At 36.3% G+C, this 18,305-nt stretch overlaps 1 protein-coding gene across 3 annotated transcripts in view; it reads left to right on the top strand.

Annotated features, from left to right (window-relative positions):
• NFATC3 (nuclear factor of activated T cells 3) overlaps nucleotides 1-18,305 on the top strand; it is a 127,682-nt gene that overhangs the window by 73,186 nt on the left and 36,191 nt on the right. For 2 of the 3 annotated variants that reach the window (XM_070500773.1, XM_014827665.3), the window contains exons 5-8: nucleotides 498-670; nucleotides 3,995-4,135; nucleotides 15,405-15,460; nucleotides 16,518-16,644. In XM_070500773.1, coding sequence (XP_070356874.1) covers nucleotides 498-670; nucleotides 3,995-4,135; nucleotides 15,405-15,460; nucleotides 16,518-16,644 — 497 coding nt within the window. Of the gene's footprint in view, nucleotides 1-497; nucleotides 671-1,139; nucleotides 1,248-3,994; nucleotides 4,136-15,404; nucleotides 15,461-16,517; nucleotides 16,645-18,305 lie in introns of those variants that run through there. The other variant, XM_070500774.1, reaches the window with a different exon arrangement.

The raw sequence follows: 18,305 nt of genomic DNA on the forward strand, positions 1-18,305 counted from the left end.
AGTAGTTGAGGATTTTCTGGGCCTCTCTCTCCAGTGTGCTAGTTGGACTTCTTCATGGTGGTTCAGGGCTCCAAAAGAGGGAAAGTGGAATTTAAAAGGCTTCTTAAGGGCTAGGCTCATAACTTACACAGTATCACTTGGCGACATTCTGTTTGTCAAAGCGAGTCATTAGGCCGGCTCTCAAGGAGAGAAGGGACATAGGTACTCGACCTCTTAATGGGAGAAGTAGCATCTGACTACAGGAATGGGGAGGAATTATTGACAGCCATCTTTGCAGACAGTCGACCACACTTACTGTTACTTTTGTCATACAAAAACATTTTCAATCCCAAAATTGAAATAGCAGAAAATAGCTATCATACATCTTTCTCTTTTGGCCTGATTTCAGATAGTGATGATAGGTCTGCCCTGCTAAATTAACAGTAGCTATTTAGCTGAGTTATTTAGAACTACTAATTTTCAGTAAGCAAATAAAATTTTTATATTTTTCTCCCTAGTATTGACTGTGCAGGTATTTTGAAACTCCGCAATTCAGATATAGAACTTCGGAAAGGAGAAACTGATATTGGCAGAAAGAATACTAGAGTTCGACTTGTGTTTCGTGTACACATCCCACAGCCCAATGGAAAAGTTCTTTCTCTGCAGACAGCTTCTATACCTGTTGAGTGCTGTAAGTGAGCTGGTGATGATGTTTTAAAATTTTGTTTATAGTAGGTCATTTTCTGTTTTGCTTATAGTGTAATATTCGGATCAAAAGTGTAAACTGAGGCACACAGTCTGGATTGCTGGTGTGATCTTCTTATATGGAAATAAGCTACATTTTTAGGAGAGAGGAATACTACTCTTGGAGTTATAAAATGGCTTCTCCTTATAATTTGACCCTAGATAGCTGTGTGACTGTAAATAAATTCTCTTGACCACACTTTTCTTATCTGTAAATGAGGAAGGAAGGCTTGATGACACCTGAGGACCAAATCATGAAGCTAATACTAAGTGTCACTTGGTCATGTTTGTTTTATTAAAATGTCAGCCTCCATGTTGGAAGATGCCTGTCTCTTTAAGCTGATACCTCAGCTAAATAAGCACTTACAGGATTTTGTTTTTTGTTTTTTTTTACCATGATTTATTTACAACATCAGACTGAGAAAGTGAATGCTTTTTCCCCTGACTTACAAAGGCAAGAGAAGAGAAAAGGCCCTAGAACCTGATATCTACCCAAGCCCTGGAGAACTGTGGACCTCTGGCAGGTTAGCTGCTAGGACTGAAATATCAAGACTGCTGTTTAGATCTTTAGGGCATAGACTTAGAAGTGTTCTAATTCTGTGTCTTAATCTGGTGTAGGAGGAAACTGAGGCACGAATGTCTCAAGTACTTATCCAAGGTTATTTGCTTGTTGGTGACAGAGCTGTGTCTAGAACACAGGTTTTCTTAGTGCTCTTTCGATTGTACTATACTATTTTACTTCGTTAACCACATGCATTCTTAATTTGGGATCACACCTACTGTATTACCTTTCTACGCCTCCTTTTGCTATTTTCTGAATTCAAGTAATGCTTTATCATTTCCCAGTTGACTGTGGGAATCACTGAGTAAATCCATGGTAATAGAATTCACTGTAGAAGTAATTTTTGCATTAATTTTTGATAGATAATACAGGTAAATGGTACAAAATTTAAAAAGAATAAAAGGATATAGAGTACAGAGCAAATTTCCAAGTCGGCTAGTTCCGCTTCTTAGAAGCAGCTATCATTGCCAGCATCTTTATTATCCTCCCAGAGTATTCTATGCCCATGTAAGAATATATGTGTGTCTCTCCTTCTTCTTCTTCTTCTTCTTATTTTTTTTTTTTTGCTGAGGAAGATTAGCCCTGAGCTAACATCTACTGCCAATCTTCCTCCATTTTTTTTTTTTTTGCTTGAGGAAGACCAGCCCTGAGCTAACATCTGTGCCAGTCTTCCTCTACTTTATATGTGGGTCACTGCCACATCATGGCTCACAAGTGGTGTATGTCTGCACTTGGGATCTGAACTCACAGACCCAGACCACTGAAGCAGAGTGTGCCAAACCCTACCACTGCTCCACAGGGCTAGTCCCTCTGTCTCTTGTTTAACAAAGTAATTTAAATAATTTAAGTTCATAGAGTAGTTTGAATTGTTGAGATGAAGCTACTCAAATGATTTTCTGTATTTTCTTTTAGTTTATTAATATGTGATTATTGATGAGAGCATAGAAAAAGCAGAATGGTACAAAGAATATTATTAAAATCTTTTGTATAATATCACTTCCCCGAGATAGTCACTGTTAACCTTTCTTTGGATTTTCTTTTCTTTTCTTTCTTTCTTTCTTTTTTTTGTCTCTCTCTTTATATACATATATACAATATTTTTTAGTTGAGTTTACTTGATATAGTTTTATATCTTATTTTGGTATTTTTCACTTATAATGGGCATTTTCTCATATTGTTAAATATTCTTCAAAAATATTATTTTTATCATATGCATAATTTTTTTAGTATGGCTATGCCATTTGTTGAACACACTTTTGCTGCTACTTTGAATGCACCTGTGATGGCTATTTTCCACCATAAATATCTAAAACTTGAATTAGTTTACTTCCTAGGCTAGTTAGTGCTTATTTTTATGACTCTGTGAGCTATTTGGAACACTCCTGGGGACATAAATATTTTCTGAGAGTTAAGTTGGTGCTCAGTACTTCCCAAGTGGTAGTTGATCCTAAATCCCAGACCCATCCCCTGTGAAAGGGTTTATTTTAACATTCTCTTCAAATGGGGCAGGGATCCCAATTCATATGCCTTTTGTGGCTTGGGAAAATAGTTGAGAGCGACAAGAGCCATAGTGAACTAAGAGTGCATGCTTCCTAAAGGCATTCTAGTTTAAATTTCTTTAAAATGTTGTTCTAGCCAAGGAAAACACAGCTGACCTTCAAAGCTACCAATTTTCCACCCAGGTAATAGGACTGAAAGTAGTCCTGTTTTCCAAATGTGAAGAAGAAAGTATAATCCACACTTCTTTTTACTTGTTTTAATCCAGAGAGAAACCTAGTTATCTTGGCATTTGGCAAGAAGAAATCCTTAGAGAACCTAGGCAATCAAAAGAAGTACAATCAATAGCTTGAAGCTCTAGCAGTTAAAGAAAAAAGAAAGAAAGAAAGAAAAGCCAGAAATATCATCTCTAGAAAAGATACCAACTTGGAATTATTGAATATCAGAGAAAGGTGGCACCAAGGTCACTGTTTCTAAAAGTTGATAATTTAAATAATGACTCTAAGGCATTAAGAAAAATTATGTTCACATACTCTGGGAAGAGTATACTCTGGGTTCCCACATACCTTGGGAAGGAAGAGTGCAGTGTACTATAGAAACAATTACATGCATTTAAAAAGAATTCAGTATTGAAATGTGCAGTACTTCATGTATGCTTCAGTTACTTAGTTATTTAGAAAATTGTCCAAAATGGAATCTTGATATCTCAATGATGATGTAGATATTTTTTTGACGAAAGGGCTACTTGGTGTTTTTCCTTTAGAAACTTGTCTTCTTTTAATTGTATGCAATTTAATTACACATCTTTCAATTTAATTTGCTTTTTATAATTATATTAGATTTATAAATTTTAACAGACACTTGTAGGAAAGAAATGTAGTAAAGACTTAAGCTAAAAAGAGAAAAATGGATGAAGTGTTGGAGTCAGTTTGAAGTTGCAGTCATTAATTAATTTCTCTTTATTAGTTGGTTTCTTTAAAGTTGTAATCTAAGAAAATAATTTAGAAATCACATAACTCTAATAAATCTATTTTGTTTTCCAAGTAACGTTAGTGATTTTAGTGGATATTGTTACCATTGTCTTGAATTTTAAAAGCCTGGAGTTTGCTTCTCTTTATTTTCATTTTATAGCTTGAATTTGTCATTTATATATGCAAGATTGTAAACTAATATTTTGTTTCTTCTCAACTCTTAAAAAAACCCAAAAAACAGCCCAGCGATCTGCTCAAGAACTTCCTCATATTGAGAAGTACAGTATCAACAGTTGTTCTGTAAATGGAGGTCATGAAATGATTGTGACTGGATCTAATTTTCTTCCAGAATCCAAAATCATTTTTCTTGAAAAAGGACAAGGTAAATAATATAAGATTTGAGTTGATTGACCTCAAATGAAGGGGCAAAATAATTCAGGTATTTCACCGACATTAATTATAAAATAGTTTTCCTAAAGCTACAGGTGTCATTTATGCAGATTTTATTGTAAACAAAGCATGTATAAAATTTTTATATAAATGTTAAGTTCTCATTAAGTATATCTCAAAAGTAGAAGAATCCTCCAGTAGTTCTACTTCTAGGTATAAATATACTCAAGAGAATTGAAACTTGGACATAAATGCTTATAGCAGCATTATTCATAAAAGCAAAAAAAGAATGGAAACAACCCAAATGCTCATCAGCTGATAAACAAAATGTGGTATATCCATACAATGGGATATTTTTCAATCATAAAAAAGAATAAAGTACTGCTTCATGCTACAACATGGATGAACCTTGAAAACATTGTGCTAAGTGAAAGAAGCCAGCACAATATGTCCAAAATCAACAATCCATAGAGACAGAAAGTAGATTTCTGGTTGTTAGGGGTTGGAGAGAGGTGTCACTGGAGAGTGACTGCTATGGGGAAGAGGTTTCTGGAATTAGATAGTGGTGATGGTTGTACAGCTCTGTGAATATACTCAAAACCTCTGAATTGTATACTTTAAAAGGGTGAATTTTATGTCTAATTATCTGAATTGTATCTTAATTTTTAGGAAATTAGAAGAATCCTGTATCTATCAGGGTATTTGGTTTTAGCCCTTCTTGAGCATATTTAAAACACTTTTCCATCAATTATTTCCTCTCCTGTATTTTTTTAAACATTTTTAAAACTATGAAATACTATTCTAATAAGAATAATATAACAAATACTCATACCTACTACCCAGTTTAAGATATAGGACATTTACCTTTAAAGGCTTCTTGATACTGCTTTCCAAATGGATCTCTCTCCTGAATCAGTCTTTGCTTATCTTTGTAGTTTTATATATTTTCCCCTGTTTCTGGACGTTATATAATATTGCATGTATTCTTCTGAAAATTGCTTTTTTCAGAAATCAACGTTAATGTTTCAAGATTGATCCATGTAACTGAAGATCTTTTGTTTTCACATTGTATGAATGTGCCACAATTTATTTCCATTCTCTCACTGACTGTCTGGGCTGTGTCCAGTTTTTGGCACTGCCAAATGATAGCTAACAATGCTGCAATGTGTATCCTGGTTCTTATCACCTGGTAGACATAAGCAAAAATGTTATAATTGTTAAGTTTTGTTAATCCAATAGGTGTAAAATGGTATCTTGAACTTTGGGTTCGAATTTCCCTGGTATCTATTGAGATTGTTATGAATCATTCATGTTTTCTTTTTTGTGCAATGCCCGTTCATGTCTTTGCCCATTTTTTCTGTTGAGTCAACTTTCATTTTCTTGCTGACTTATAGGATTCTTTATACATTCTGGATATCAGAATGAGTTGGAGAGTGCCCCATCTTTTTCCATTCTCTGAAAGTCATGTAGTCACCTTCCTTTGAACATGTGGCAGAGCTTACCTCTGAAACCTTCTGGGTTGGGGGCTGTCGTTGTGGGGAGCTATTAATTTCTAATATAATTCCATTTATGGTTATAGGACCATTTAAGTTTATTTTTCTTAATTTAATTTTGGTGATTTATATTTTTGTAGGTGAATAGAAAAGCACACTCTTCATGTGTTTCTCCTCAACTCTCACAATACTACCACACTCACAACATTTCTGACACCAGATATGTGGGTTTTCCATACATCGAGTAGTTCTTCAACACCAACTGGGTGTCCTCAGTTCACTTCAATTCAGTTCTGACACTAACTGGAGTTAGTGCAGACCCAACACATTACAGACTCAATCCCATAAGACTCCTCCCAACTTCAGGTGCCAGTTGAAAGTAGTAGGTCCCCAGGTTACTCACAATTCTATCCAACTTGGCTACAAGTCAGAGGTTCCTGTGACCCCCTTCTTGGATTCGATCATTTGGTAGAACAGCTCACAGAACTCGAGGAAACGCTTAACTTAACGTTTACCAGTTTACTATATAATAAAAGATATCATAAAAGATACAGGTGAAGATCCAGATGGAAGAACAAGGTATATGGGAAAGGGAGCAGAGCTTATATGCTCTCTACGGCATGCTACTCTCCTAGCACCTCCATGTATTAAGCAACTCAGAAGCTCCCCAAACCCCATAGTATAGAAATTTTCATGGAAGCTTCATCACATAGGCATGATTGGATTATTCCATTTACAGCTCCTCTCTGGAGAATGGGAGTAGGGCTGAAAATTCTAAGCTTCTAATTATCGCTTGTTCTTTTTAGCGACCAGCCTCCATCCAGGAGCCCACCAAGAGTCATCTCCTTAGAACAAAAGACACTCCTGTCACTCAGGAAATTCCAACGGATTTAGGACTTCTGTGTCAGGAACCAGGATCAAAGACCAAATATTAGAATAAAAGATGCTTGTAGTGTACTGATCACTTAGGAAATTATAAGAGTTTTAGGAGCTCTATGCCAGGAAGTAGAGGCAGAGACCAATATATTTCTGTTGTGTTATTTCACACCAGGATTTTATTTATTTCATCCAAGTTTTCCAATTTATTAACACTAATTTGCTCATAATATTCTCTTTCTGCATCTGGAGTTACCTTTCTTTTAAAAAATGTATTCCTGCTGTTATTTATTTGTACCATCTTTTGTTTTTTTAATCGTTTTTTCCAGAGTACTTGGCTTTATTGATCCTTTCAGTTGTGTCTTTGTTTTCTGTTTCTCTAATTTCTGTATTTTTCCTAATTTTCACTGTTTTTTGGCTTAGTATTTTTTTCTTAATTTAAATGCTTATCTCATTTATTTTTATCTGTTTTAAACTTAAGTATTTGAGGGTATTCATTGCCCCTGTTGCCTATCTCTTGTAATTTCACTACCTCTTTCTCCACTGCATCCTTTTTTTTTTAGTTTAAATACGTTCAAATCTTCTCATCCTAAACATTCTCTTTCTCTTGACTCTGTCATCCTCATAAGCTCTTATTTCATTTCTCTTTCATTTATCATCCAACCTCTCAAAAAAGTAATCCGTCATCTACCTTCATTGCCTTACCTGTTACTTACTCTTTAATTGTTTATCTTTCACTATATTGAAATCTTAACATCCTAAAAATTTATTTGGCAGTCAGCTACCCACTCTCCTTGACACCCTTTTCTTTCTTGGCTTTTGTGTAATTGTGCTTACCTGGTTCTCAGCACATCTCTAACTATTCCTGCTCATCTTTTATTAACCATTCTTTCTGGCCCTTAAATATAGAAGTTTTCCAAAGTTCTGTATTCAGTTTTCTTTTCATTATATTCCTTCATTCTGGGAAATTTCATCAGCTACCAAGTCTCCTGAACTTCTGACCTGTTTCTTTAATACCCATTGAATATTGCTATGTAAATGTCCCACTGATATTTAAAATATGAAAACATGTCAGACTTCACAAACCAATTCATCTCACTGTTCCTGATCTTTATTATTAACGTCAGGACCTTCTTCTTCAGCTGGAAACCATGTTTTCATCTGTCTTCTTCTCCCTTAAAATTCACTTCCTTCCAAGTGAAACTTTCACTGTTTGCAGACAACATGATTTTGTATATAGAAAACCCTAAAGAAGCCATTGGAAAACTATTAGAAATAATGTAACAACTACAGCAAAGTTGCAGGGTACAAAATCAACTTATAGAAATCAGCCGCATTTCTATACTCTAAAAATGAACTAACAAAAAGAGAACTCAAGAATACAGTCCCATTTACAATCACGACAATAAAATATCTAGGAATAAATTTAACCAAGGAGGTGAAAGACCTATACAATGAAAACTATAAGACATTATCGAAAGAAATCGATGATGACATAAAGAAATAAAAAATATTCCATGTACATGGAATGGAGGAATAAACATAGTTAAAATGGTCATACTACCTAAAGCAATCTACAGATTCAATGTAATCCCAATGACGTTTTTAACAGAAATAGAATAAAGAATCCTAAAATTCACATGGGGCAACAAAAGACCCTGAATAACTAAAGGAATCCTGAGAAAAAAAACAAGGTTGGAGACATCATAATCCCTGACTTCAAAATATGCTACAAAGCTATAGTAATCAAAACAGTGTGGTACTGGCGCAAAAACAGACACACAGATCAATGGAACAGAATTGAAAGTCCAGAAATAAAACCACATCTATAGGCAGCTAGTCTTCAACAGAGGAGCTAAGAACGTACAAAGAACAAAGGAAAGTCTCTTCAATAAATGGTGTTGGGAAAGCTCGACAGCCACATGCAAAAGAATGAAAGTAGACGTTATCTTTTGCCATACACAAAAAGTAACTCACAGTGTATTAAAGACTTGAAGGTAAGATGTGATACTGTAAAACTCCTAGAAGAAAATATAGGCAGTTCACTCTTTGACATCAGTCTTAGAACGCTCTTTTCGAATACCATGTCTACTTGGGCAAGGGAAACAAAAGAAAAAATAAACAAATGGGACGTCATCAGACTAAAGAGCTTCCGCAAGGCAAAGGAAATAAGGAACAAAACGAAAAGACAACCCACCAACTGGGAGAAAATATTTACAAATCATATATCTAACAAGGGGTTGATCTCCAGAATATATAAAGAACTCATACAACTTGGTAACAAAAAAACAACCTGATCAAGAAATGGGCAGAAGACAAACAAGCATTTTTCCAAAGAAGATATACAGATGGCCTATCTGTATGACAGATATATGAAGACAGGCATATGAAAAGATGTTCAACATCAGTAATCGTTAGGGAAATGCAAACCAAAACTACAATGAGGGAGCTGGCCCCATGGCCGAGTGGTTAAGTTTGTGTGCTCCACTTCAGCGGCACAGAGTTTCACCAGTTTGGATCCTGGGCGTGAATATGGCACCGCTCATCAAGCCATGCTGAGGTGGCATCCCACATGCCACAACTAGAAGGACCTACAACTAAAAATATACAACTGTGTACTGGGGGGCTTTGGGGAGAAAAAGGAAAACTAAAATTTTTAAAACTACAATGAGATATCACCTTATACCTGTTAGAGTGGCTATAATTACCAAGACAAAAAACAACAAATGTTGGAGAGGATGTGGAGAAAAGGGAATCCTCATAGACTGCTAGTGGGAATGCAAACTAGTGCAACCACTATGGAAAGTAGTATGGAGATTTCTCAAAAAATAAAAAATAGAAATACCATTCGACCCAGCTATCCCATTACTGGATATTTATCCAAAGAACTTGAAATCAAGAATTCAGAGAGTTGCATGCACTCCTATGTTCGTTGCAGCATTATGCACAATAGGCAAGACATAGAAGCAACCCAAGTGCCCATTGACTGATAAATGGATAAAGAAGATATGGAATACTGCTCAGCTATGAAAAAGATAAAATTGTCCCATTTACAACAACATGGATAGACCTTGAGCATATTATCTTAAGCAAAATAAGCCAGAGAGAAAGACAAATACCATATGATTTCACTCACATGTGGAAGATAAACAAACATGTGGACCAAGAGAACAGATTAATGGTTACCAGAAGTGGAAGGGGGTTGAGGGGGTGGGCATAAGGGGTAAAGTGGCACATACGTATGGTGACTGACAAATAATAATGTACAACTGAAATTTCACAATGTTATAAACTATGACCTCAATAAAATAAAAATAAATTTTTAAAAATTCACTTTTTGCCAACCCCTTAGACCCTGACCAATACTTGCCTATGTTCAAGAAATAGCAGTTCTGTTTCACCATTTATTAATTCATCAATTATTTATGAAGCAACTGCTAGTGACTGATACTGCTCTAGGCTTTGGGGATGTAATGGTAAATAAAACCTTCAGGTTGCCTGCTTTGATAGAGCCTAGATTCTAGTGAAGGAGCAGACAATAAACATATAAGCAAATAAATGAACAAGATAATTCCAGATAAAAGTGCTATGGATTAAGAGAGTAAAGTTATAGTGACTGAATAGTGGTTAGCCCAAAGCTAACATCATACTCAACAGTGAAAAGCTGAAAGCTTTTCATCTAAGATCAGGAATAAGACAAGGATGCCCACTCTCGCCACTTTTATTCAACATAGTATTGCAGGTCCTAACCAGAGCAATTAGGCAAGAAAAATAAGTGTAAAAGTCACCTGAATTGAAAAGGAAGAAGTAAATTCACTATTTGCAGATAATGTGATATTATATTTAGAAAACCCTGAAGACTCCATCAAAAAACTGTTAAAGCTAATAAATGACTTCAGTAAAGTTACAGGATGCAAAATCAATACATAAAAATCTTTTTCTGTACACTAATAAAGAACTATCAGAAAGAGAAATTAAGAAAATAATCCTGGGGATGGCCCCATGGCCTAGTGATTAAGTTTGGCATGCTGCACTTTGGTGGCCCAGGTTCACAGATTTGGATCCCAGATGCAGACCTGCACCATTCATCAGTCGTGCTGTGGTGGCAGTCAACATTTAAAATAGAGAAGATTGGCACAGATATTAGCTCAGGGCTAATCATCTTCAAGCGAAAAAAAAGAGGAAGATTGGCAATGTGTTAGCTCAGGGCTAATCTTCCTTGGCAAAGAAAGAAAGAGAAAGAAAAGAAAATCCCGTTTACAATTTCATCAAAAAGAATAAAATACCTAGGAATAAATTTAACAAAGAAGGTGAAAGACCTGTGTATTGAAAACTATAAGACATTAATGAAAGAGATCGAAGAAGACACAAATAAATGGAATGATATTTTGTGCTCATGGATTGGAAGAATTAATACAGTTAAAATGTCCATTCTGCCCAAAGCAGTATACAAATTCAGTGCAATCCCTGTCAAAATTCCAATGGCATTTTTCACAGAAATAGAACAGACAATCCTAAAATGAGTATAGAACAATAAAAGACACTGAATAATTCAGCCAAAGCAATCTTGAGAAAGAGTAAAGCTGGAGGTATCATGCTCCCTGGTTACAAGCTATATTACAATGTTATAGTAATTAAAATATTACAATATTGGCATAAAAAGACATAGGTCAATGGAACAAAATAGCCCAGAAATAAACCAGTGCATATGTAGTCAGTTAATTTAAGACGAAAGAGCCAAGAATATACAATGGAGAAAGGACAGTCTCTTCAATAAAAGGTGTTGGGAAAATTGGACAGCCACATGCAAAAGAGTGAAACTGGACCACTGTCTTACACCATACACAAAAATTAACTCAAAATGGATTAAAGACTTGAATGGAAGACCTGAAACCATAAAACTCCTAAAAGAAAACATAGGTGGTAAGCTCCTTGTCATAAGTCTTGATGATTTTTTGAATCTGACACCAAAAGCAAAAGCAACAAAAGCAAAAATAAACAAATGGGACTTTATCAAACTAGAAAGCTTCTGCACAGGAAAGGAAACCATCAACAAAAGGGAACAGCAACCTACTGAATGGGAGGAAATATTTGCAAATCATATATCTGATAAGGGGCTAATATCCAAAACATGTAAAAAACTCATACACCTAAACAGAAGAAAAACCAATCTGATTAAAAAATGGACAGAAGATCTGAATAGACTTTTTTGAAGGAGATATACAAATAGCCGACAGGTACATGAAAAGATGCTCTGCATCATTAATCATCAGGGAAAATGCAAATCAAAACCATAATGAGATATTACCTCATACTTGTTAGAATGGCTATTATCAAAAAGACAATAAGCGTTGGCGAGGTTGTGGATAAAAGGGAATCCTTGTGCACTGTTTGTGGGAATGTAATTTGGTGCAACCACTATGGAAAACAGTATGGAGGTTCTTCAAAAAGTTAAAAATAGAACTATCATATAATCTAGCAATTCTACTTCTGGGTATTTATCTGAAGAAAATGAAAACACTAACTAAAAAAGATACATACACCCCCATGTTCATTGCAGCATTATTTACAATTGCCAAGATATGGAAACAACCTAAGTGCCCATCAGTGGATGACTGGATAAAGAAACTGTGGTGTGTATGTATATAACAGAATATTATTCAGCCATAATAAAGAATGAACTCTTGCTGTTTGTGACAACATGGATGGACCTTGAGGGCAGTGTGCTAAGTCACATAAGTCAGAGAGAGAAAGACAAATACTGTATGATCTCTTATGTGGAATCTAAAAACAATTTTTTTTCACATTTTTATTTTTTTAATTATTTATTTATTTATTTTTGAGGAAGATTAGCCCTGAGCTAACTACTGCCAATCCTCCTCTTTTTGCTGAGGAAGACTGGCCCTGAGCTAACATCCATGCCCATCTTCCTCTACTTTATATGTGGGATGCCTGCCACAGCATGGCTTTTTGCCAAGTGGTGCCATGTCCACACCCGGGATCCAAACCAGCAAACCTGGGGCCGCTGAGAAGCGGAACGTGCACACTTAACCGCTGCGCCACTGGGCTGGGCCCTAAAAACAATTTTTTCAAAAAACTCATAGATAACAGAGAACAGATTGGTAGGTGCCAGAGGCCAGGAGTGAGGGCTGGGAGAAATGGATGAACTATTTTTTTTTTTTTTAGTTTAAATAAATTGAATTAAAAAAATGCAAATTGTTAATAACCATTATTCATGAAGTAACTTAGGAGTTGTATGGCTTATTCAGAGGAATTCAGCATAGAAAACAAAATTTTTTACCCTTTTTTTTTTTTTAAAGATTGGCATCTAGGCTAACAACTGTTGCCAATCTTCCTTCCCCCCCCCACCCCCCCCAAAGATTGGCACCTGGGCTAACAACTGTTGCCAATCTTCCTTTTTTTCCTGCTTCTTTATCTCCCCAAACTCCCCCTGTACACAGTTGTATATCTTAGTTGCACGTCCTCGTAGTTGTGGGTTGTGGGACGCTGCCTCAACGTGGCCTGACGAGCGGTGCCATGTGCATGCCCAGGATCCGAACCCTGGGCTGCCACAGTGGAGTGCAGGAACTTAACCACTCGGCCACGGAGCCAGCCCCTACATTTATTTTTATCTCAAGTCACCTTTAAAAGAACAACTTAGGGAAATTTTAAAGCACAAAGTAAAATGCACCACACACACACACATCCTCAACAACCATCTTAAAAAAGTTATCGGCAATTCTGTCTCATTCTTCAGGTAACACTTATTCTTTTCTTATTAAGTATCTGGATTGCCCAAGCCTGCCTTACCTCATTAAAGAAAACAACAGGAACAGCAACAAAAAACAAGTATAAGGAAGAGATAGTATCTCAAACCTGTCCCTTTCCATTGTAAAAATTCATTAGTGCCTGAATATAATAAATATGTATGTTTAAGGCAGTTTCATTATAGAATTCATTTTATTTAACCCAGAGCTTTACATTTAAGAGCTTTTGATTTAGATTGAATCATGTTCCATGGTGGCAGTTACTTGCTTTGGATGAAATTGCAGTTGTGAACATGTTACTCCCATTCTGAAAGCACCTTCAGTGATCCCTTTATTTTTTAGCCTCCTTAATGTGGCATTCAGGCCACAATCTGTTGCCTATCTTTCCAGCCTCATTTCTTACTGCTCCCTGACTTGTACTTTAATACTGCACCAACACAGCTGCTTATGGTTCCCTAAATCGTAGTTTCTTGCCATCTTGCCTTTGCTCATGCTCTCTCTTCTGCATAGACTACATCATCTATGTTCCACCTTATCTTTAAGCCTCAGTTCAAGAGTTCTTCAGGAAGCCTTCCTTGTCTCATACCACCCCACCAAGACTAGGTTAAGGACCCTGATCTCTGTGCTCTTGGTACATCCAGAGTGTACCTTTATTAGTTATTGTAACCACCACATTTCATTGTAATGAATTGTTGTATTTGCCTTTCATCCACACACTGAAGGCAGGGTATCCTATCTCCATTATCTCATTAACCCAAAGTGCCTGGCATGTTGGGACCCAGCAAATGATTGCTGAACTGAGCTATAATTCTAAGGAGACATAGCATTTCTCTGTAGAGTCTCTTTTACACATGGGTAGTCATTATCTAATTATTGGACTGGAAAATGATAGTCACAATCTTGAAGGCATTTGATTGAGTCTCTCCTGATATCTTCACAGACCAGATGAAGAAGTCATGCTAGCTCTGAAGATACTTGTATGGGTTAGTCACTGAGTGACTGCCCATTGATATAAAAAGAATGGTTTAGAATAGCTGAACATCAGATTGGAGTGAGAGCTTTTAGTAGCAGGTGGGGCCCTCCCCAGGTGAACAATTCACTTGGGATAAAGTGACAGAAAATATGTTGACAAGATCTTCAGATGACAAATCTGGAAAGCTTAGCAAATATTTTAGAAGACCGTCAGTACCTAAAAATATCTTGGCAAGCCAAGTGATCCAAGAAAATAAAATCTAGTAGGGAGAAATTAACATAACAGGAGTTGCAGGGCGGTGGAGGGGGAGGGGAGCAGCTACATAAGGGCACAATGTGGGAGCTTGAGCTTGGTAGTAGGAAATGTGGCAGACTGAGGGACACTTGCTGACCACACATTAAGTGTAAGGGTTAGACTGGTGCAGCTGCCCCAGAAAACTTTTAACAGAGACACAACATTTCCACATAAGGTGGCAAGAGCCTCAGTCACTCTCTACTCTGCTGGGTTATTTCTCACCTGGGCTCTTCAGTTCTGGGCCTGGTGCCTTTGGAGGGAGATAATCACACTGGAGGAGTGTTCAAAGAAGACTGACCAAGAAGGTTAAAATATTGTGTAAGGGATAGATGCAGAACTGGGGCTGCTAACCAGCCGAAGAGGAGATACAAACAAACATAGCTGCTTTTAAACATCTGAAATACTGTCTTACACAGAAGCACTCAAGGTTTTTTCGGTGGTGGCTACAAGGAGTAGTACTTAGACCAGTGGTTGGATAGTATAAGGAGACAGATGTCATCTATCATGAAGAGCTTTCCAGCAGCAATTATTGTCCAAAGATGAAATGGATTACTTGGTGAGGGAGTGAATTTACCATTACTTAAGGCATACAAGCAGAGTTGGCCACTTATTGGTGGAGGTACTCTCAGACGATTTTCAAACATCACTTGGTAGAATAAACTCTGTGGGGCCTGCTAACTCGAACAGCCCAAATTCTTTCTCCCCATTTTTCCTCATGGGTACACATTTATTTTTATAATGGAAGTCAGTGAGAAAAAGATTCCCTTTGCCAAGAAATTATGACACTAAATATGTTATATTCTGTCTATATGTTTCTGACTTGAATTACTTTTAATTGTAAATTGTTTCTTTCAACAGATGGACGACCTCAGTGGGAAGTAGAAGGGAAAATAATCAGGGAAAAATGTCAGGGGGTAAGAAATTTACGTTATGTCTTTAGAAATATTTAAGAAGCTTAATGAGAAAGTTGGATAATGGTGCTTTATTGTATAGATGAGAAATCTTTTATCTTTTGAGTAGTAGAAAGATAGAATTTTTAGAAGTTTGGATGTGAGATAGATACTTTCCTGATACTAAAATTAAAGTTTGGGAAAGGTAAACAATTGATATCTTTCTTCCCATTTTCTGTGTGTAGGAAGAGAGAAATTAGAAATGAAAGATCATTAGAAGGTTCTTACTGAAGTTGTTAGTTTCTTTCTCTGAATTTGGTGAAGAAATCAAACAAATTCATTCAAGAACATACATAATGGGCAAAACTAGGAGGAGGACAAGCCCTCTGGGGTTTGTGTATTTAGTATACCATTCTCGACTCCTCAGCCTTAAGCCTTCCAGGATTCAACACTGAAAGCTGTGGTCCGTTCCTCGTGGTTGGAATGGAGACAGAATTGTCTCTAGGGTAGGGAATACCACTTTTCACAGTGCTTTCCAAAGACCTGGAGAAATTAGATTAAGGATTGTAATTAGTTTGGGGCTAAAGGTTTCCACATTGCTTATGTAAAATTATTCTTGATATTGATACAGATTTTGTGTATTACCAACTTAGAACATTTTGAATATAAAATTTAAGATAAGAAATCTAAACTATAATGGAACTACAGAAATATTAGACTTGGTTAAAAACCAGAATGAACTTCCAGTTAAGATGTATAGTAACATGCAATATTGAGTAGAGCAAAATATCTCATTACATAGTATGTAAGACTGTTTTTGTTTCTGCTGCAACTAGAAACCCAACTCGGTGAATACAAGGCAATTTTTCCTGTAATGGTTTACTTTAAAGTGCTTATTTCTGTTAAGACTGAAGTATCCATAGAATAAATATCCAGATGACTTACGTGAGCAGTTGATGTGCATAATGATCTATCGTGGGAGAGCCTGGGTCATTAAGACTCATGAGTTGTGCTGAGTTTAGCAGGTGCATTTCATTTTTAGTTCTGAATGTAACACAATCTTGCTTTCCATGCTCCTTAGGCTCATATTGTCCTTGAAGTTCCTCCATATCATAACCCAGCAGTTACAGCTGCAGTGCAGGTGCACTTTTATCTTTGCAATGGCAAGAGGAAAAAAAGCCAGTCTCAACGTTTTACTTACACACCAGGTACGAGGAGTTGTTGTGATGGTTTACTATAGAGCTTTCTTTCATAATGAATCCTAAAGTAGAAAGTTTAAGGTAGGGTACTTAAAATCAATAAAACTTCTAACATATGCCTAATCTGTAAAATTTGTCTTGACTTTAAATATTAGATGTGATATCAGTTGTTATTCTGTAGGCATTTTTTTAGAAGGAAGTTAAAAGATTGAATTTAGGTTTGAAGTCTGTTTTTCAGGAGCTACCAACAATCACCAGTACTACAGGAAGGGCAGGTGTCTGTGAATATGTGTGAACTCCCCTTGTACCCTTAGCACTTCAAGAAGGCACTCTGCCTGTTTCATAGTGTCTTCATCTCAGCTGTTCCCAATCAGATGAAAAATTTCTCATTAGATTTTCATTTGGCAAGCAGTGACTATAGCATACTATGGCTGTGGAGACTATACAGTTGATGCCAGAGTTCCTGGTTTTATAGATGCACCCTAACAAAGGAGGCTTCCACACCTCTTTCTGCAGAGATCAAGTGCTGTAACTTTCCAGGTCTTGATTGTGACACGTAAATATTATAGGCAGTAATTTATGCTGATGTTCACATACTTAGAGAACAAATATTTATAGAGGCCTTCTCGGTGCTAGGTGCTATGTTAGTCACCAAAGCATATTATAAAAAAAAATCATAGTGAACCTTTCTCTCCAAAACTTATTCCTCCGAAAACTTGTAAATGGTTTATAGTAAATGAAAAGAACAAACACTTGAATTTGAGAGGTTACTGGTCATTAGCGGTCATTCATTTGTCATTCATATTTTTTAAAGCTGACTTTAAAGAATTTATAGCCTCTAATGTCCACTTATATTCCATACTCTGAAAATTAATAGTACTTGATCATGTTAATACATTACTTGGTAATAAAATATTTCAGATAATTTTCAAATAGAATACAAACCTTTTGAAAACTAAAGATTTTGGTTAGCTATTTCATTCATTCATTAATTCAGAAGGTATTTGAGGGTGCCTGTTAGGTGGGCAAAACCTATCTCAGTCCCTTCTCTCATGGAACTTATAATCTAGTAGAACAAACAGAAGCTAATAAATCTCTAAATAAATAAATAACTAACAAAGTTGTAATTGGAAACTAAGATAAGGAGGACTCTGAAAGAAAGGGACACAGTACTGTGTGAAAATGACAGAGGGACCCTTGCCTAGCCTGGTGGGTTGAGAAAAGGCTTCCATGAGGAAGTGATACTTGAGTTGATAACTGGAAAATAATAGCAATAGTTTGCAGTTATATAACATTACTCTGTTCTTAGTACTGTTCTAAGCCCTTTCTATATTTATTCATTTAATCCTCATGATAGATCCATGAGATAGATTATTATCTTGTTTTACAAATGAGGAAACTGAGTGGCGAATAAGTGCTTAGGGTCTCACAGCATATGTCTTAGAGCCAAATGTCATGCACAGGCAGTATGGTTCTAGGGTTTGGGCTCCTAGCTATTATGCTAGAGTACATCTCAGGTTTATTCATTTATTTAGGAAACATGTAGAACATTCAGAGTGTGCCCAGTACTGTTCTAAGCAGTTTATACCTAATAACTCATTTATCCTCACATAACTCTTATAAGGTAGGTACTTGTTGCCCTCCACACTTTGCAAATGGGTGAACTGAGG

Source organism: Equus asinus, chromosome 28 (assembly GCF_041296235.1).
Source record: "Equus asinus isolate D_3611 breed Donkey chromosome 28, EquAss-T2T_v2, whole genome shotgun sequence".
Lineage (NCBI taxonomy): Eukaryota > Metazoa > Chordata > Mammalia > Perissodactyla > Equidae > Equus > Equus asinus.